Source organism: Callospermophilus lateralis, unplaced genomic scaffold (assembly GCF_048772815.1).
Source record: "Callospermophilus lateralis isolate mCalLat2 unplaced genomic scaffold, mCalLat2.hap1 Scaffold_89, whole genome shotgun sequence".
Lineage (NCBI taxonomy): Eukaryota > Metazoa > Chordata > Mammalia > Rodentia > Sciuridae > Callospermophilus > Callospermophilus lateralis.
In genome coordinates, this window is record NW_027517018.1 from 1,204,163 (window position 1) to 1,225,973 (window position 21,811).

The 21,811-nt window shown below is 38.8% G+C and overlaps 1 protein-coding gene and 2 pseudogenes across 1 annotated transcript; 1 reads left to right on the plus strand and 2 right to left on the minus strand.

Moving 5' to 3' along the window:
- Positions 1-5,209: 5,209 nt before the first annotated feature.
- Positions 5,210-6,280, minus strand: LOC143390117 (cardiolipin synthase (CMP-forming) pseudogene; annotated as a pseudogene).
- A 5,426-nt stretch (positions 6,281-11,706) lies between these two features.
- LOC143390130 (F-box/LRR-repeat protein 14-like) lies at positions 11,707-12,843 on the minus strand. Its single transcript, XM_076842713.1, has one exon. The coding sequence runs from the start codon at positions 12,841-12,843 to the stop codon at positions 11,707-11,709; it is 1,137 nt and encodes a 378-aa protein (XP_076698828.1).
- A 4,540-nt stretch (positions 12,844-17,383) lies between these two features.
- On the plus strand, positions 17,384-21,505 carry LOC143390072 (calmodulin-lysine N-methyltransferase-like; annotated as a pseudogene).
- The last annotated feature ends 306 nt before the right edge of the window (positions 21,506-21,811 follow it).

The following is a 21,811-nucleotide window of genomic DNA, read 5'->3' on the forward strand; positions in this document are numbered from 1 at the left end:
CATATTTCAAGTTTACATTTAATATATGAATTTGTGGAGTCAGATAAACACCTTTCTGTATTACATAAGATTTAAATTTCCTTTGCTATTCCTGATTATTTTAAGAGTCTTCTGAGATGGCAGGATGATATCATTAAAAACACTGTCACTATTTATTTTTTTATTTTTATTTTGTAGGGCTGATGATCAAATCCCAGGCCTCTGTACACCAGGCAAGTTCTGTCCATCTATACCACACTCAGCCTTGTCACTATTGAAACCCACTTTCAGGCTCTTTCTACTAGGGTACAACAACAAAGGATGCTGGAACCAGTGATTGTTAACTCTCACCCAACATCCACAATTTCATATTTGGCACTCCTCAGCTTGTCTCTGACAACCTTTAAAGAAAATATAATTTTATACATTTAAGACGGTGTTCCTATTTTACAGTCTGAAAGACTAATTTGTTTATTTAATGACTATTTTGCAAACCATACTAATAGTGAATATTGATACACAAGTCAGGTCTTTTAAACATATTCACTCAAGAAATCTCAATGACAACTCCAGCAATAGGACTCAATTGTAGGCCCCCTTTTCACAGAGGAAGAAATTGAGCCACAGAAAACTGCATAGCTCCCCATATTAATAACTTAACAATAAGGTCATACAGTTAGTGAGTGGTGGTGCCAAGATACACACCCCAGTGCTCTAGCTGCAGAGTCCCTGCTCTAAACTGGAGTTGGCAGAATGGACTGGTAAACCACAACCCATGGACCATCTCCACTCCTTTGTCTGTTTTTGTGAATAAAATTTTATTAGAACACAGACATTTCCATCTAGTCAATGCCTGCTTTTGCTACAACACCAGGGTTGAGTAGATGCCCCAGAAATCATCCAACCTGAAAACCCTAAAATATTTACTGATTCTCCATAGGAAAACATTGCTGGACTGCTCTAAACTACCATCCTCTACTGCATCTATGATGTACCAGACATTGTTCTAGACATTGGGGAGATTGTGATAAACAGAACTTTACAAAAGTTCCTGCTCTCATGGTGGTTATAATTCCATCATGGGGAAACTTCTGCTGCAAAAAGTGCTAATCATTCAAATGCAGATAATCACTTACTTTTCATTCTTTTGTTTAAAACAAGTACGTAGTGATAGCGGATCCAACAGTGTCCTAAAATTTCTTTAGAATGGAAATTGATATCATTCTAGGGGGTTTCTCTTTCAGGCAAGTTACAAAGATCATGGATCTGACCCAGCAGGGTAAGTCTTATGTATAAAATACACCTGCCTGTTAGAATTACACACCCGGCTTGTTATTGACAAGTTTGCCAATAAAAAGGTAATTAATAGAAACAAAGATTGCTGAAATTGATAAACGTTTATAAAAATCAAATCTGAGCTTGGACCTAAAAAAGAAACCTGGCTAATACATATGAATTAAGATGTTTCTGAATCAAAACTCTACCTGCAATATTTATTTTACCTCCCACACCTTCATTTGTTCCTATTAAGAGTTTGTGATTGTCAGCAACCTGTTTGTAAAGGGCTGCAAAGAGATGTACCTCGGGCTGCCTTATAGCTGATATACAACAATAATTCCCATCTTTGACTAAATGGGTAAGGTACAAACTCTTGATGTAACCAGTAACCTCTACCAAAAGGCTTGCTTTAAAAAAAACAGTTTTTCAGATAATTAAGAAATTCATTGCATTGCTAATATGAGTTGAATCCTGGTAAGATTTCACATTTGTAATCAAAACATGGTGAAATCCATCAATAGAGAACCTTTTGCTGATCATATTATCATAATTGTTGATTGATCTAAACACAGATTTCCTTCTCTTTTGAAAAATTCATTCTTATTTATAACTTGTGGTCTTATCTCATGAATTTTGAAGCCACTAATTTGGAATTTGTGATTCAAATTCAATCAAAATGTATTGAATGCAGGTGCCTTCACATGATATCTTTCATTTAATTCTTGAAACTACACAACTATTCTAGAAAGTACATATTATCACATCTATTTTGCAGATGAGTAAACAGAAGCTCAGAGAGGTTAAGTAACTTGCCCATGGTCACCTTATTAAGAAAAAAAAAAAAAGGAAGGCTAGGCACGGAAATGCATGATTGTAATCCCAGCAGCATAGAGTCTGAGGCAGGAGGATGGCCGGGTTCAAAGCCAGCCTCAGCAATTTAGCAAGGCCCTAAGCAACTCAGCAAGACCCTGTCTCCAAATAAAACACAAAAAGGGCTGGGAATGTGGCTCAGTGGTTAAGTGCCCCTGAGTTCAATCCCTGGTATGAAGAAAAAAAATTAAAAAGGCAGAATAAAGAGCCAAATACTAGTGTGTTTTTGACATTTTAAACCTAAATTTAAATCTACCATTGCTTAGCAATATTTCCTCTCATATACTTGATTATATATAGTATGAAGATAGGACAGGCATTAAAATAAATAAGGCAATTATTTTCAAGTATCTCAAGCTCTTTAAAATATAACATCTATACTCAAATCCCTACAAATTTGATTAGTACAAATAACTTTCTATGTTATTAAGGTAGTTTAGAGACTTTGTAGAAAATGTTGGGCTTATAATTGAAATTATTTGATAAGCTTGAAAGAAAATGTGCCGAATATTCTCCATTTGTCCTTTCAAACACACTTGTACCCTTCTCCATCCTATTCAGTGCTCTGGGAGGCCTTCCCGAAAAAAGGAGGTTACTTTGTCCTCTGCCTTCCTGATGGGTTCAGACAATGGGGGGCCCTGGAGAAGAACCACAAATCAACCCCTGTATCCTCCCTGCAAGCTGGTCAAGATTGTCTATCAATACACCAAGCTCCTACCAGACGGTCTTAGCCCAAAACTTCAGTTCTCACTACATTTTAGCAAAAGCTCCCTGTTCTCAGACCTGCAGGCCTATTGGTGGCTAACACATTCCTTTTGTGCAAAATCTGGGTGCTCACCATCCCTTGCTAATTTCTTTTAATCCTCCTCTGATTTTTAAAAATTTTATTTAAATTGATTTTATTTTTTTAAATACATGACAGTGGAATGCATTACAATTCTTATTACACATATAGAGCACAATTTTTTATGTCTTTGTATATAAGATATGTTCATGCCAATTCATGTCTTTATACATGTACTTTTTTTGCATTACAATTCTTATTACACATATATATCACAATTTTCTATATGTCTGATTGTATATAAAGTATGTTGACACCCAATTCGTGTCTTTATACATGCACTTTGGATAATGATGTCCATCATATTCCACCATCCTTGCTAATCCCCTGCCCCCTCCCTTTCCCTCCCACCACCCCTCCTCTGATTCTTGTTAGTGATCTTCATAAAGCTCTCTTCAATCTAGTCTCTCAAAGTCAGAGTTTAGACCTTTGATTTGAGACTTGCCTCTTTTTTATTCCATCTTAAGTTGTAGTTGTACATATTTATGGGATACAAAGTGATGCTATCATTTTTTTAATACATTGTAGAATAAACAAATCAAGTCAATCAACTATCCATCACCTCAAACATTTGACATATTCTGGGATGACAGTATTCGGGATCCAATCCCCTCCCCCAGCAATGCTGAAATGTATTATACTCAACTATTAGCTATATTCACCATGCTGTGCAACAAAGATCAAAACAATTTTTAAAAGAAAGAAATCAAATTTAGGTCTCCTATCAAATTGAGGCCTTTTACCTTTTGATGATAATCCTTATCATTCCTAACCCTCAATCTCTGATAGCTACCATTCCAATCTCTGCTTCTATGAGTCCAATTATTTTAGACACCACATGTAAGTAAAAACCTTCATTATTTGTCTTCTTGTATTTGCCTTGTTTTTCTATCCATATTGTCACAAATGACAGAATTTCTTTTATTCTTTAGGTTGACTAGTGTTCCATTATGTGTACAAACTGCATTTCTGGATCCATTTATCCATTGATGGATGCTTAGGTTGATTCCATGACTTGGCAATTGTGTTTTCATTCTTATTAACTTTCATTGGTAAGATAAAGATTTTTGCTTGGTGGTTAATCAGATTTTTTTCTTCTATAGAGTTTATTGAATTTCTTATACATTTTGAATACTAATCCTTTAGAAGAAGTGTGGCTTACAATTATTTTCTCCTATTCAATAGGTTGTCTCTTTTTTCTTTTAACCATCTCATTGTTAGACCAATGTTTCATTTATGTTTATGGGTGCTGAGGATCAAACCCAGTGCCTCACATGTCCTTGGCAACTGCTCCACCACTGAGCTACACCCTCTAGGTTGTCTCTTTTTTCTGTTATTTATCAGACAGAAGCTTTTTATTTTGAGGTAATTCCATTTATGTATTTTTTATTTTGTTGCTTTTGCTTTCGGGGACATATCCAAAAAATCATTGCCCAGAACAATGTCTTGTAGATTTTTCCATTTTCTTCTAGTAGTGTTTTTTTTTTTTTTTTGAAGGTACAGTTTTATTTTTTTCCAGCTTTTATTCCTTTAACATCTTAACAAAAGAAGATTTCCCAAAGTTTAAAAAATCTTTGAAAAATATACAGTTTCATATTATTTACACAATATATGAGTACAGGTTCCAATATCATACAACTATTGTAATGTTAGAAACACAGTTGGAAGGCATGATGTAACTCACTGCTTTTAGATGAAAGACTAATGGACAAGTTCTCATATTTCAACTATCTTTGTTACTTGTTATCCTGATATATGAACTACTAGGCACCTGAGAGGCTGAAAGACTACTGAACATGAGATGAGCTTCAATACCTTCTATTTTGTTTGATCTTATTTATTTTTAAAACTTTCCACACTTATCTCTTTACAACTTTGCTTCATTCACAGCTAACTTTATTCTCACTTCCCTAAATGACCAAATAATAACCACATGAACTGTTAATGTATACATGAATCTAAAAATCAAACATAAAAATGAATAGCCAAGTTATATAAGATATATATTTAATCCCAGGCAAGTCCCTATGGCTTCATGAGCAACTTAGATTCTAGAGATAGGTGTCAACACTTCAGTTTCCATGCTCTGAACTATATTTTTATAAAACATAAAAAAGGACTGACAATAATTGGAATCATTCATCTCTTTATATTCAAGAAACCTAAGATTAAAAATTCTAAATTATAGTTTTATTTATACTTAAAAATACATTGGAAATTCTGCATATGCATATGATCAAGCTTATTTTCAATGCACATTACTTCAATTTTGATGACATGATTTGTTCTGACAAGTCCTTTTACAAGCTGAACACCAAAATAGGGAAACTCCTGTAGATTTTCGCTGGCATTGCCACGGATGATGTGTATTGCTTCCTTGCTAATGGTGATGGGTGACTCTCATCTGCCTTTTATCACCTGAACAGTTTTGCAACCATAATGATAATAACTATAAGCTGATGCAGCTGTGGTGAAAGCTGTAAAATACCAAAGCATCTGAAGGTAAATGCTATCATCATAATTGAAAACTGGAGCTGCCAAAGAAGCTGCCACCAAGATTAACTGAACTGCTGTGTTTACCTTGCTGATGAACGTTGGTTTTAATCTAGCAGTAGCATAACAAGGATTGAAATACTTAGCTAGTGTTTGCAGTGTTGGAAGAGTTTGATATCTGACATAAAAAACAGCAGCAATCAACATTACATCTCTTGAAATTATCATATAAGTAAGTGGAACTGGAATAAGATCTACATAGGTCAAGCTAACATATGAGATACTGATAAGTATTTTATCAGCAAGTGGATCCAAAGCACTTCCCAAAGCTAATTTTTGATTGGCCCAGTTTCGAGCAATAAATCCATCCAACAAATCGGTTAGCCCAGCTAAAGCAAAAACTCCTAGTGCAACATTAAAATCTTCTTCAATAATCAAATATCCCAAAATTGGGGCCAAGCCAATTCTTGTCATTGACAACATATTTGGGATTGTTCATTGATTTTCATACGGACTGGGGGCACTCGCCGGGACCCACCCGCCTCCCGGGGCCTCCGCGGCGGCGTCCCCTCCTGCCACAGGCCCGGGGGCCACTTTGCCTGCACCTAAGCAGTGGTTCTGTGGGCCGGCTCTGGGCAGCTGCAGGGCAAGCGCGGCCGGGCGCAGGGACCAGCGCTCAGCCTGGCAGCTCAGGCAGCAGGGCACGAGCGGCAGCAAGGTCCCGCGGGAGCGCCCCTTACCCGACTGCACCCCTAGCACCCAGGCGGCCGCATGCAGGGCCCCCCACGAGCCGTGCGCCAAGCGTGAGGCCAGCATGGCGGCCGTGCCGCGAGGGCCAGGGCTGCGAAAGCTCAGCAGCTCGGGTAACCTGCGAGCCGCTTCTCCATAGAGACCCCGAAGCGCCGGGGAAACACGGCCGCTGGTGCCTCCATACTCTCTTGTAGTAGTGTTATAGTGTCATGTTTTATGTTTAAGTCTTTAAACTATTTTCTGTTTATTTTTATATGGTATGATAAGATACCAGACTAACTTAATTCTTTTGCTATTTGGCTATCCAATTTTTCTGATGCCACTTATTAAAGAAACTGTTCTATTTTCATTGTATATACTTAACAACTTTATTGAAAATCAACTAATTGTGTGAGTACATTAATTCACTTCTGGGTTCCCCTCCATTCAATAGAAACCTATTTCTATGTGTCTATTGTTATGCCAGTACTCTATTATTGCTTTATATAACGATTTGAAATCATATTGTATGATGCCTCCAGCCTTGTTCTTTCTTGCTCATGATTACCTTGGTTATTTGAGATTTTTATGGTTCCATATCAATTTTAAAATTATTTTTGCTATATATGTGAAAATTATTTGGGAGTTTTGATGGGAATAGCACTGAATCTGTAGATCACTTTGGGTAGTGTGGAAATTTTAACCCTTCCAATCCATGAACATGGGATATCTTTCCATTTGTTTGTGCCTTCATCAATTTCTTTCATCAATATTTTAGAGATTTTCATGTATAGGTCTTTCACCTCCTTGGTTAAATTTATACCTGAGATTAAATTTATTCATAGTTATTATTACTATTGTTTTGTTTTTCTTTTGTTGGAGCTATTATAAATGGGATTATTCTCTTGATTTCTTTCTCAGAAAGTTTATTTTTAATGTAGAGAAATGGTATTATTTTTTGCATGTTGATTTTGTTTCCTACACATATACTGGATTTTTAAATCAGTTTGAACATTTTGGGCAGATTTTTTAAAGGTTTTTATATATATATAAGATCATACCATTGGCAAATAATGAGTTTTACTTCTTCCTGTCCTATTTGGAAACCGATCTGACTTCTTCTTTCTACCTCTCACAGTCTTCTTACGTTTGTTTTATATATAACATCTAGGGGTTTTAGTCACACACAGCCAAAAGAATAGCATAAAGTATGTCCATTCATCTTGGAAACAGTGTTCACATCAGGTAGTTTTACAAGTAATATTTAATATAGGGAACTAATTAGAGAAGGATAGCTGAGTTGAAAAGACAAATGGTATAACAAGGCAAACCAAAGATTTGCAATATGAGGATGTGGCTATTACTTTAGGGCCAGAGTAAGACAAAGAGTATGTAGGTAGCGTTAACAAAGCCCAGAGGCTGAAGTTCTCTGGTAAGAGAGTGAATGAATGAGGAAGAGATTGTACAGCATTAATTTGAACAATAAAGGCAAAGCAGCCAAAGTTGGACTCTTATCCCTAACAACAAGTAGGAAAAAGTATCTTAAAAATACCCTGACTTCTCCCCTCTTCTCTCCCTCTGGTCCACTTCCAGTGTCTCCCAATGGTCAAACACAGCCAGATATCAGTTGGCAAGGATGCCCTGGAAATTTGCAGGGATTGATAGAGACTAAGTCTGAGAGGAAAAAAAATAGAAGACCAGCACATGGATAGATAGTTATTTCGGAGCTGTTATGGATTTGGAATTGAAATGGTCCTAACAGAATTACAGGATAACCGCAATAACACAGTAAATATATCAGAAGCCACAGGGGAAAAAATGTCTTTCTTGGGTGGCCTTGTGTATGCTTGAAATTGGAGGAAGACCAGTCCATCATATGCTAAAACATCAAGGTAATTTTCTTAAAATCTAACTATATTTCTCCAGCTGTAAGACTTCATTTGAATAACATCATACCCCAAGTGTTTGTTCTTGTAACTCTACTGTCCTTAGAGTCCAGTGTTCTGATAACCAAGGAGGAAAAAATATAACCCATTGTGTGTAGCTCAGTGGTAGAGACCTTGCCTAACATAAAGGATGCCGTGGTTTTCACCTCCAGCACCCCAAATAAAACAAGACTCAAACAAACAATAAGATCATTACAAAAATGTTTTTCAAACTGAGTAAGATAATAAATAGATATTCTACACCTAGAAGTCCCCTGAGTAGATGAACCTACACAGAAGAGCAACAGAATTTTGAGGGACACTACCACTGTATCCATGATGCTAATTTAGTAACCCATGTGAAATTTCTGACACGTTGAAAAGGAGTTGGAAGAAAATTTTTTTGGCGGAATCTGTGAAATTAACAATAAAGAATGATGAATGGAAAAGCAAATATTTTAAAGATTGCTTTCAAAGAATCAATTTTAATAAACAAACATTGTGTTCCTGAAAATTCTTTGACATTTCTTATATTTTGGAAACCTATTTCTAAACCTTAGAGGACTAAAGTAATATTTTTATAAAAAAAATCTCATAACTCATATTTGTTAGTATACTTCTCTCAGTAGGGTGGAGGGTCAGGTCAGTTCTAAACCACATAATGGAATTTATGTCCAAGACAAACAAGCTCTGTCTATTCTCTCAAGTGAGTAACTTCTTTGACAGGTTTTTTTCTAATTAGCACAGCAACCATAACTGACCATACTAGTGTTAAAACCCCAGTTTAATAAATTACCCTTCAATTGTCATTCTAAACAAAGTTTGAGAAAGAACTAAACATTGAGTGGTAGGGGGTGTGAGATGCATAGTGTGCATAGTTTATTAATAATGTACAAGGATGACCAACAGAGTGCTTGAATGAGATGGGGGTGACAAAAGTCAATTAAAATATTGAGACAGTTTTTGAGATATGGAATATTAATTAGAAAAAGTAACCACAGCACACTGGCATAACAAGGCACACATTTGAAGATATTGTTTGTAGTTCAAGAAGCCATTTTTAAAGAGCACTTGAGAGACTAAAAAGATGCATCTAGAAAAAAAAGCAATTAAAATAATTCAGAGTTAGAAGACATTAGATCAACTCGGCATGCATAGTACTAAAGGATTCGGTGGCTGATTCTCCAGGAAAACTACTAGAACAGTTCCTTCTATGAAACTCTTTAGTGCTTTTTGCTTTTTTCTAGCAAAGGCCACTTTCTGGGTTTTGTTTGTTTGCTGTTTTTTTTTTTTCAATGCAGGAGATTGAACCTAGGGGTGCTCAACCACTGAGTTACAACCCCAACCCTTTTTATTTTTAAAGATTTGAGATAAGTTCTCATTGAGTTGCCCAGGCTGACCTTGAATTTGTGATCCTCTTGCCTCAGCCTCCCAAGTAACTGAGATTAGAGGTGTGCACCACCGTGCCCAGCAAGGCAGAGGCCACTTTGAAAACACAAATGTGGAGGGAGGCAGCCACTAGTGAGCAGAGTTGCAAACTATTATGAATTGCTTCTTTCAAGCATAAGTGAATGAAAGGCCATTTCTGCTCTGGTTAAGCAAATCACATTTGTCTACAATAGGATTAGTAACTCTACAGACTGGGGAGCTTGGCTGTATTTGTGTGATAGGATATCTGCCCTGCAAAAATAAAAATAACTAACATCTTTTGAGAGGCTTCTCATGTTCCAGGCACTATAATAAAATTTCTGAAATGGTTTTCTTCCTTCAAAAAAGTATGCTACAAAAAGGCAGAGACATTTGCATGTTTTGAACATTACTATATTTCCCCTGCCTGCTACGTAGTAGAATAGTAGGCACTCCAAAAACATGTTGCCAATGTTTGCTTCTCTAGTGGTTGGATGTGTGTGTGTGTGTGTGTGTGTGTGTGTGTGTGTGTGTGTGTGTATTACTTTTTTTGTGCTTTTTTTTCAAAAACATACTTCATATTTCCTCTTTATTATATAAATATCAGTTTAACCTTTTAATGTAAGAATATAAACGTTTTAAGAGGATCTTTGTTATTATTTATACAAATTCACAAACAGTACAATTAATTGATAAAGGTCTCTGGGTTTCTTTAACTCCATGTTCTCGCATGTTGCTGTGGAGGATTCTAAAAAAATAAACAAACAAAATCCAACAAAAATATGCATCCTACTCAAAAGCGATTTTTTTTAAAGCCACAAGTCCCAGCCCCCACCAAAATAAAGTCATCTATTTCTCCATTTAGAAACAGATCTTTTTAAAACCCACAAAGTCCCATTTTATTAACAGAACACAGATAAGACGTGAATTTCAGTCTCCTCCCCTTCACATTGCCGGGGCCCCAGGGTCTCTGTAGGCCAACTCTGCTCTGTACTTCCAACAGGAAGCCTCACTGTGTGACCTTTTTGTGGAGAAACTTGGAAGAGGGTGAGGGTAGGGCATAATTTGCATATATAATAATCATTTTCAAGACACAATCTGCATCTCAAACAAACAAAAAAGCAGTTCAACTCTCATTTCTCCCACACATTTGTGCTATAAATTAAGTCAAGATTAAAGAACACAGATGGGTCCTCAAATCCCAATGGACAAGGAGAAAAAGAAAATTATAACCAGAATGTAGAAGTAGGACACACTGGGTGGATGGATGTTGGGAAGAAGCCAAAACAAAAAGATGTACAAACCTAATGGGCATCTTTTCAGTCTAGGCACAAAAATGTTTCAGTCTCAAAATATCTCTCTTGTAGAATTCCAGAGCTTCAGATAAAAAAGTAAACTAAAACGAGGTAGCCAGACATATATATATATATATATATATATATATATATATATATATATATATATATATATATAGAATATATTCAGCAGAAAAAAAAGACCATGATTTCCAATTTCTTCAAAAAACTAAAAAAAAAGAAAGCAGATAAAAATAAAATGAGTGTTAATAGCAGAGTACTGTAAAAGGAGAAGTGATGAGAAGAGACTGGGATTAGTTACAAAGTGGAAGAAGGGTGAAAGGCCGTTGTAGTTGGGTTTGCTTTTTATACATTTCAAAATAAAAACCAGATCGCAGTATTCAAACGAAAGCTTAAGTGAAGGCAGACATTTTCCTCAATTCCTCGGGGTGGAGAGGACTAGTCACTCCCCACCCCCACCCCATTTACAAATGCCAAGCAGTGGGGATACGGTAGTGAAAACAGTCCTCCATCCCCTGCAGAGAGAAGTAGGTGAGTGAGTAGCAGAATCCATTTCTCCATCCAGGGAAAAGGAGAGGAAAATAGGGCAGTGGTAGAAGAGGAACCCCGAAGGCAATGGAAAGGGGCTGGTAGCAAGGAGGGGCGTCGGAGGAAGAGAAATGAGGTTGGGCTTCATGTCGCTGCCCTATCTCAGCCATCGCCATGAACTATGTCTAAATATGCGAGTGGGTGTGTGGGGGCCGGTGGTGGTGAAGGGAGGGTGTACAGGGCAAGACAAGGGGAGCTGGTGCTGCTGCCCTCACCTGACCTTCTCACTGTCCGTCATTTGCCAGAGTCCCAGGTTGAGTACCTTGAGGCAGGGCAGCTACATGATGCGCTCCAGGCCGCGCTTGGTGATCCGGGTACAGCCATACAGGTCTATGCCAGTGAGCTGGCTCAGTTGCTCAGCAATCAGCTCCAGGCCCTTGTCCGTGATGCGCACACACTGTCCAATGTTGAGCGTGAGCAGCCCGTGCATCTGCCGCACCATGCGGTTGATGCCATCATCACTGATGTGGCAGGAGCAGAGGGAGAGGGACTTGAGGCCGTCCAGCCCCTGGGCTATGTAGGCCAGACTCTGGTCCCCCACTTTGTCACAGAAGGACACATCTAACCCCGAGAGGCGCAGGCTGCCCATGGCTAGATGCATGATGCCTGTGTTACTGATATTGTCGCAGGAGCGCAGGTTAAGGCTGCGTAGGCTGCCCATGTGCGACAGGTGCAGAAGGACTGCGTCTGAGATGCCCCCGCAGAAGCTGAGTTTGAGGAGCCTCAGGCCTGTCAGCCCTCGGGAGATGTGCTTTAGAGAAAGATCCGTGAGCTTCTGGCAGTCCTGCAGCGTGAGCTGCTCCAGGCCCAGGCAGCCTTCCGTGGCGCTGCGTGTCATGCCGGCCAGGTGCCCGATGCCCACGTCTGAGAGGTGGCGGCAGCTGCTGAGATTAAGGCTCTTGAGGCGCTGCAGACCCCAGGCGATGAGCAGAAGGCCGGTGTTGTTAATATTGCTGCAACCCCCCAGCTCCAGCACCTCCAGGCCCTTGAGGTACTGGGCTATTCCGCCCAGACTGCTGTCGGTGATCTGCTTGCAGAGGCTCAGGTTGAGGGTGCGCAAGGAGCCGATTTCCTGCACAAATGCGTGGCCCAGCCCGTTGTCAGTGATGTTGTAGCAGCCGCTGAGGTTGAGGCTTTCGATGTTGGCCATGCCCTGGATCACGTAGCTGAGGCTGCGGTGGAGGCTCAGGATCTGCACACGGCGGATGCCCCGGTCCTGCAGGCTGGGAAACAGCGACGGGTTGGCCCGGCGCAGGTGCAGCTTGGCCTTCACCCCTCGCCATACCGACTTATGGTAGGCGGCGTCCCGCCAGGCCTTGCACACCTGCGCCGCGCGCCCCTTGTCCCGCACGTCTAGGTAGCCGAAGATCATGGCCAGCAGCTCGGGGAACAAACACGAGATGTGGGTCTCCATCTTCATCCTCCCCTCTCTGCGGTGCTGCGGGAAGGAGGCGCGGACCCCGCCGCTCCTGCCCCGCGGAGGCGACGAGCGCGGTCCGCCCCTGCCGCCGCCTCCTGTGTGTATTACTTTTATAATCTGAGAATAAAAAATAAAGAAATTGTGTTGGACTGCTTCTTGGTATTCATGCCTTTGTGCAAGCCCCTCCATCTGAGGGCAGGCTGGATCTAGAGACTTAGACCGCCATCTTGCCAGCTATTGGTCCCTCACCTGCTGGTTATGAGGGTAGTCAGCCATCATCTTTCCAGCTGCCCTATGAAGAGTCCCATGTGACCAGGAACTGAGGGAGGCCTTTGACCAACAGCCAGTGAGGAAATGAGACCCTCAATTCATTAGGGACAGATTGCATCCTGCCAATAACCATTAATATGACCTCAGAAGTGATTTGCCACCGCGGGGTGAGCCTCAAGATCACTGCATTCCCAGACATGTGATCTTCTGAGAGACTCTGAGCCAGGGTTACCCACTCAATCCATCTATGCCTAGATTCCTGACACACTGCAAGTAGGAGATAATAAATATTTGTTGTTTTAATCCACAAAATTTGTACATAATTTGTAATACAGCCATAGATAATTAATATATAGGGACTGGGGATGTGGCTCAAGCGGTAGCGTGCTCTCCTGGCATGCATGCGGCCCAGGTTCGATCCTCAGCACCACATACAAACAAAGATATTGTGTCCGCAGAGTACTAAAAATAAATATTAAAAAATTATCTCTCTCTCTCTCTCTCTCTCTCTCTCAAAAAAATAATATATAAATATGCAAAAGTAATGGCAATATTTTTATTCTTCTTTCTAATGGCATTATCATTTCCCACTTCCTGTTCTTTATGGAATATACTAATACTTCTCAGAAATTAACCCTGCTTTGGCTAGTGATACTATCTGCTTTTTACCTGGCCAGTGGATGGAGGTGGAAAATTACAATGGAAAATTTATTGTCCCATTCTATAGGCTACCCTGGCATATTGACAAACGGATCCTTCAATAGTTCCAATAAAATTGTAAATTGAGTCAAAGTGGGGAAAAATACTTTAAAATGCATTAGGTTTATTCAACACAGCACTGTACATATCATAAAGTTTCTAATGCTAAAATTAGTCTGTTGACACCCTCCTATTGAAGTTAAATGGGCTCTCTATATCTGGTTCCATCTCTGGCATAATGACACCCATTTGCTTCTTTGTTATTTGTTTTATAATATTCATTAGAGATATTGGTCTGAACAAACAGAATCTTTTGCAAAAACAATTCAATGTGTTCTTATTTTAATTGTGTGTGCATTGGTTTATATTTGCTACAGTGTAGCACTTACAGATAGCCCTTCAATAAATTTATATTGAAAATATGAATGTAAAAAAAAGAAAGTCTCTCTGAGACATCCAACTTAGAGCAAAAGAGACAGGAGTCGGAGGAGGTTAAGTCTTATTGGCATTGTTTAAGCTCCTAGATTAAGCCATGCCTGAAGTCAGTATATCATTTAATATATATATATATATATATATATATATATATATATATATATAAATTACATGCAGGAAAGCAACAATAGTTCTATTGATTTTTAACACATGTGTATATTCATGTAGCTACCATCACAATTAAGATTCAGGAAAATTCCATCACCCCCTAAAACTCCCTCCCTCATGATTTTTCATAGCCCTAACTCTTCTCATCTACTGTTCTATTTCTTTCCCTATAGTTTTATCTTTTCCAGAATATTACATAAAAAAAAATGAAAATTTAACTTTTTGAGACTGGTGCCTTCCCCCAAGGATTATTCCTTTGAAATTCACCCAAGGTTTTATACATATTAGTATTCATATCTTTGTATTGCTGAGAAGTATTCCATGGGAAAGACATATCACTGTTTATATGTCTCACTTGAAAAGAATTTGGTTTGTTTCCAATTTTTGAGTGGTTATGAGTACAGCTTGTGATCACATTCACATTCCAGGTTTTGTGGAAACATAGGTTTTTCATTTCACTTGAGTAGGTGTCTAAAATGATATTGTTGGGTTTTATAATAAAAATATATTTAACCTTAGAAAACTGCCAAAATGTTTTTCAGAATAGCTGTGTATACTATATTCCCACTAGTAATGAATAAGAATCCAATTTACTATGAATCCCAGGCAACCCTGGGCTTTGTCAGTCTTTCTTAAATCTCTTTTAACAGATGTGTAGTGATATTGTGAATTAGCTTGCCTATATCTATGGAAAGTCCTTCTGGAATATTGTTAGTAAATGCTTACATCTGTAGATTGATTGAAAAGGGACTTCGGAAATGTAACAAGTCTTCCAATCCATGAGCATGGTACAGTTATCATTTGTTTAACTTGTATTCTATGTTTCATCAGCATTTTGTAGTTTTCAGTATACTGATCCTGTGGATGGGATACTAGATTTATACCAAAGTGTTTAATTGATGGGAGGGGTTGTTGTAAATGTGCTTTAAAAAATTTCAGCGTCAAATTATTTCCTGTTCATATGTGAACAAACAACTGGTGTGTATAGATTAACCTTGTATTCTAGATTCTTGCTAAACTCACTAGGATTTATTTTTATAGATTCCTTGGGTTTCTCCATATAGACAGTCATGTCATCTGCAAATAAGGGCAGGTTTATTTCTTCCTTTTTAACATATATCTATCTATATTTATTTATTTACTAATTTTTGGTACCAGGGATTGAACCCAGAGTTGATTATCTGCTGAGTCATGTCCCCAGCCCATTTATTTATTTATTTATTTTTATTTTGGGACAGGATCTTGCTAAATTGCTTAGGGCCTCACTAAGTTGCTGTGGCTGGCTTTGAAATTCTAATCCTCCTGCCTCAACATCCCAAGCCTCTGGGATTATAGGCATGCACCACAGCACCCAGCCATATATGACTTTGTAACTTGTGTTATTGCACTGATCAGGATTTCTAGTATAATGATGACTAAGAGTAGTGACAGTGGATATTCTTGCCTTGTTGCCAGTTTTAGAAGCAAAGAATTCAGTCTTTGACAAAAAATATGAGATTAACTATTTAAAAAAATAGATGCCCTTTACCACATTAAGGAAACTCCCTTCTGTTCCTAGTTGGCTGAGAGTTTTTGTCATGAATGGACTTTGAATTTTGTCACATCCTTTTCTGTTCTAATATGATCATATAGTTTTCTTTAGTCTGTCAATATGATAAAATAAGCTAGGCAGAGTAGTTCATGCCTTTGATACCAGCTGCTCAGCAGGTGGAGACATGATGATTACCAAGTTCAAAGCCAGGCTGTGCAACTTAGTGAGACCCTGTTGCAAAATAAACTAAAAAGGGCTGGGGGGCTGGGATTGTGGCTCAGCAGTAGAGCACTCACCTAGAACAGGTGGGACGCGGGTTTGATTCTCAGCACCACATAAAAAAATAAAGGCATTGTGTTGAGTCCTTCTACAAAAATGATTCTCTCTCTCTCTCTCTCTCTCTCTCTCTCTCTCTCTCTCTCTTCTTTAAAAAAAAAGGGCTGGGGATGCTGCTCAGGGGTAGAGCATTTGCATATACATGAATGATGTAATATATTGACTGCCTTTCAAATATTGAACCAGCCTGGATTCCTAGGGTGAATCACAATTAGTTATGGTTCATTCATTCATACTTTTTTTTTTGGTTATATATCGTGAAACTCAATTTGCCATTATGTTTTTGAGGATTTCAAAGTCCCGTTATTTATTTATTTATTTTGTTTGTTTATTTGTTTGTTTGTTTGTTTATTGTGTGGTGCTGGGGATTGAACCAGGATCTTGTGCATGCAAGGTAAGCACTCTACCAACTGAGCTATATCCCCAGTCCTTATTTATTTATTTATTTATTCTTGTTTAAGCCAGTTAAAGTTATATTTCTGTCACAACTAAAGGTTCAAGAAACTAGTGTGAGAACTAAGGAAAAAATAGAATAATTTCTGAATGTTACATTCAGGGATGATTACTTGGAAGAGGTATGTAATACCTGTCACAAATAGTAGCTGGGTGCAGTGGCACATGCATTTAATCCCAGCTACTTGGCGGGAGGATCACAAATTTGAGGTCAGCCTAAGCAACTTAGTAAGACCCTGTCTCAAAATAAAAATTAAGATGTAGTTCTGTGGTAGAAGTGGTGAGTTCAATCTCTAGTACTGAGAAAAAAAAAGTAGTAAACATAAAAAAATGTGATGGAATTAAATTATTGTAGAGTTTCCAATGGTTGATTTAATATGTATTCTTGGACTTACATCACAAAAGTAAGTTGTTTTTAAAAAGTAAAGCTACTTTACTAAAGAAGTAGCTTTACTTTTTGAGACTGTACAGGACATATGTACAGGCAGCATAAAATTTTCAGAATAGGGAGACATTTCTGTAGGACAGAAAGAATATCAGGGGTTTTCAGGAGCTGGAGGGTTGAGAAATGGGATGTGAATACTTATTGGGCATAGGGTTTGTTCTGGGAGTGATGAAAATCTTCTAGAATAAGTACCCGGGATGGTTTCCACGGCCTTGTAAGTATGTCAAATGCCAACACATTGTGCATTTCTGAATTTTAAATTTCATAAATTTTATAATCTGTGAATAATATCTCAATAAAAGTGTTATTAGAAAAAAAGAAAAAATACAGAGAAATACCAGGTGTCCAAATGGTAACGTCTCACAAAAATATATCATGATATCACAACCAGGCTATTGAAGGGAAAAGCCCATTGGCCATCTGTGGGGTCTTTTCATGTCTTTTGCCCACTTTCTAATTAGTTTATTGATTAATTTTTTTTTCTGTTGAGCTTTGAGCAGTCTTTAGGTACTTTAAATACTAGTCCTTTGTTGGATGATTGGTTTGCAAATATTTTCTCTTACCCTTGTCTTTTTCACCTTTCTATATGAACTTTTGCAGAGCAAACACAGTTAATTTTGATGAGGTAAATTTTAATCAGGTTCTTATGCTTTTGATGTTGATTCTAAGTACTCTTTGCCCAGCTCTAGATCCTAAAGATGTTTTCTTTTTTTCCTCCAAATTTACATTTGACATTTAAATACATGATATACTTGGCTAAAATTTTTTATATATTGGGGGAAAAAAAAATATATATATATATATATATATATATATATATATATATATATATTAATCAGGGATTGAACCCAGGGACACTTAACCACTGAGCCACATCCCTAGTGCTTTTCTATATTTTATTTAGAGACAGGGTTTTACTAGTTGCTTAGGGACTCGCTAAATTGCTGAGACTGTCTTTGGACTTGAGATTCTTCAGCCTGAGCCTCCCAAGTCACTGGAATTATAGGAGTACACCACTGTGCCTGGCTATATATTTATATATTTGACTGCAGATGCCCAATTGCTCTAGCTCCACTTATTGAAGAATGTATTCTTTTTTTTAAAAAAATGTATTTCTTAGTTGTAGTTGGACAAAATACCTTTATTTATTTATCTTTATGTACTGCTGAGGATCAAACCCAGGGCCTCGAATGTTCTAGGCAAGCACTCTACCGCTGAGCCACAACCCCAAGCTGAAGCTGTTCTTAATCTATTGAATCATTATTTCATCTTTGTGAAATAGTTCTTGGACTGGTGCTATTCAAGAGGACTTTTCTGCAGTGACGGAAACACTCTAATCTGAGCTCTCCATTATGACTGTCACTAGCCCCTGATGGCTACCGAGCCGTTGGAAAGTAGCTAGGAAATGGAATTTAAAAAAAATATATGTATTTAGTTTTCATTCATTTGTAATAACCATGGGTGACTTTGGGTTTCCACATTAGATAGCACAATTTTGGATGTCTTCCCCCATCAGAATTTACACCTCTACACCTTAATTTTTAAAATTAAGCAAAAATTGATATATTTTGTATTAAATCTCTCTGTCTAAACTGTTATGCCTAACAACCAACTCTCCGTACCAAATTCACTCACTTACTCATTATCACCTGTCTTCCTTCCTTTCTTGCAGTACTAGGAACTGAACCCAGGGATTTGCAAATGTTACACAAGTACTCTACCACTGAGCTCTGTCCCCAATGCCCAAATATATATATTTAAAAATAGATATTTTCATAAAGAAGTTTTACATTTCAGATAATGGTGGGAAAGGACATGGAAACCTCAGTTTTGAGAAAGATTTATTATATAGCAATTATATCAAAGTTGCTTTGGACAATAACTAACCGAAAACTGTTGCAAAGGTAGCTTAAGCAAATACAAATGTGTCTGCTATAGGAAGTCTGAAGCTCAGGAACATCACTGAAGACCCGGGATTTCTTCCATATTACTGCTCTGCCCTTCTCATCTTCATGCTCTTAAGCCTCATGGTAGCAGGAATGATAGCTCCAACATCACATCCATTTCCAACTGAAGGGAAAGGAGAGAAAGGAAAGTATCAGCTAAATCCACCCGCCACGTGCACTTTTAAGACATACTGGAAAATTTCAAACTTATGCCAAAGTATACAAATAAATGTAACAAACTCCATGTATCCATCATGTAGGTTTCAAGGAAGATCAACTAATAGGCAAAATGGTCTAATTATCTCCCTATTTACTTCTCCCACTCCAAAGATATTCTGAAGCAAGTCTGAGCCTTCACTATTATTTCATTTTCAAACATTTTAGTTTGCATCTCCAGAACCAATGGTGAGGCATGAATAAAATGCTAAATATCATCACTACTCTTATAAATAAATTCATTTTTTTAATTCAGGGCCTCTGCTAATGGTTGATGATTCTCAAGTCACTTTTCAATCTACAGATCATATTGTTTTTCTTCCTTTGCAACGAGTTTGCAGATAAAATAAGGCTTTCCCCTGGTTTTCCTTGGTCAGGGTTCTGATGTTATTGATGTGAGGTCATGAAATCAATTTCTCTTCTTTCTGTATTTGCTATAAAATGATAGTTGAATCTACAGGCTTCATCTGACTCACAGTTCATATTTAATTTTTAAAATTTATTTGATTCACTTTTTGGAGGTACTGGGGATTTTACCCAGGGTTATTCTACTTCTGAGTGACATTCCTGGCCCTTTTAAAATTTTCTTTTGAGACAGATTCTTCCTAAGTTGCTGAGTGTAATCTTGAACTTTAGATCCCTTTGCCTCAGCCTCTGAAGTTTCTGGGGTTACAAGCATGTGTTCTGTGCTGGGCTAATTTTTCAGAGCATTATTTTATAAGTGGGGGTGTGGTCTTCTCTCAGGAGGCAGGTATTAAAATTAAGCTCCACCAAACACTCTATGACTCTCCTGCCCATCAAATCTTCTGCTTCAATCTTGTTGATCAGAACTGGATCATATGACTATGCCTAGTTGCAAAGCACACTGGGAAGTCAAATATATAAAGTGAGGTGGGAAGGAGCCCAGCGGCTGCTGCTCAATGGCGGAAAAGCCGCCGGTGTTCTGACCGCCTGGTCCCCCTTACAGTTGTGGAGGAGTTTCCTGCCAGCGCGGCTGGAGTCTCTGTTTCTCAGGGTTCGGTGGCTGGAAGATGCTCCAGAGAGACGAGGCTGTGGCGGAGGAGGTGGCGGCGGCCAAATCTGCCGGGGCTGTAGGGTGGAGAGAAGGTGGTGGCGGCGGCGTGAGGGGCCAGGCGGTGTAAACAGCCCCCGAGGCAGCGGAGGCGGTGCCCGAGACCCGAGGGCAAAGCGGAGGCTGAGGCAGGTTCGCGTCTCCGGTGGAAGCCTGGGCTGAGTGCAGCGGGGGCTCTGCAGCGGGCGCCAGAGAGACGCCCTAGACCTGGCCTCCCTCGCCCCAGGTTTTGAGGCAGAAGCACCTGGATGATTGCCTGTGACGTGTGTCTGTAAGAAGATTTGAGTCATTTAATCTGTTTTCAGTAACAGAAGCCAAGAAAACAGAAACTGAAGAGGAGGCTGGTACATGGGTCCAATTTACAAGTGTCTTCTATCCTGAATATCGTATCTTCTTAAGACATAATCAAGGATCCTTGAATGTTGAAGATGTTCTTACCAGCTTTGATAATACAGGAAATGTCTGTGTCTGGCCATCGAAGGAGTCCTAGCTTACTACTGCCTCAAGCACAGGGATGTTTTCAGGGACCTTGCTGTGTGTGAGCTAGGGGGTGGCATGACATGCTTGGCTGGGCTCATGGTTGCCATTTCTGCAGATGTCAAAGAAGTTCTGTTAACTGATGGGAATGAAAAGGCCATCAGAAATGTGAGAGACATTATCACAAGGAATCAGAAGGCTGGTATATTCAAGACTCAGAACATTTCAAGCAGTGTTTTATGATGGGATAATGAGACAGATGTCTCTCAACTGGAAGAACATTTTGACATTGTTATGTGTGCTGACTGTCTGTTTCTGGACCAGTACAGAGCCAGCCTTGTTGATGCAATAAAGAGATTACTCTGGCCCATGGGAAAAGCAATGGTGTTCGCCCCACACCGAGGGAATACTTTAAACCAGTTTTGCAATCTAGCTGAAAAAGCTGGTTTCTCTCTCCAAAGACATGAAAATTATGATGAACACATTTCAAACTTCCACTCCAAGTTGAAAAAAGAAAACCCAGATATCTATGAAGAAAACCTTCATTACCCCCTTCTGCTTATTTTAACCCAAAATGGATAGAAGAGTAAGCTTCTCAGAAGATGAAGAAAACATCTATTACCCAGGGAATAATTTTATGAAAACAGGAATCTGCAATGGATATAATATGGTTCCCTGAGATTTTTGAGGCCCCAGGACTCAGGGCCCCCACCCAATCTTCTACATTCCACACATGGGCTTGGGTTAGGGACTACCCAGGAGTATCCACATCATCTCCAGCCATCTCCACCTCCCTCCTTCACCTCCTCTTTTTACAGTCTGCTTGTTGCTTTTCTTATACCAAACCTTTGTTTGTCTTTAAATATGTATAAGCAGGCTGTCTGAGATTTGAATTTGACTTGTGAGCAACCTAA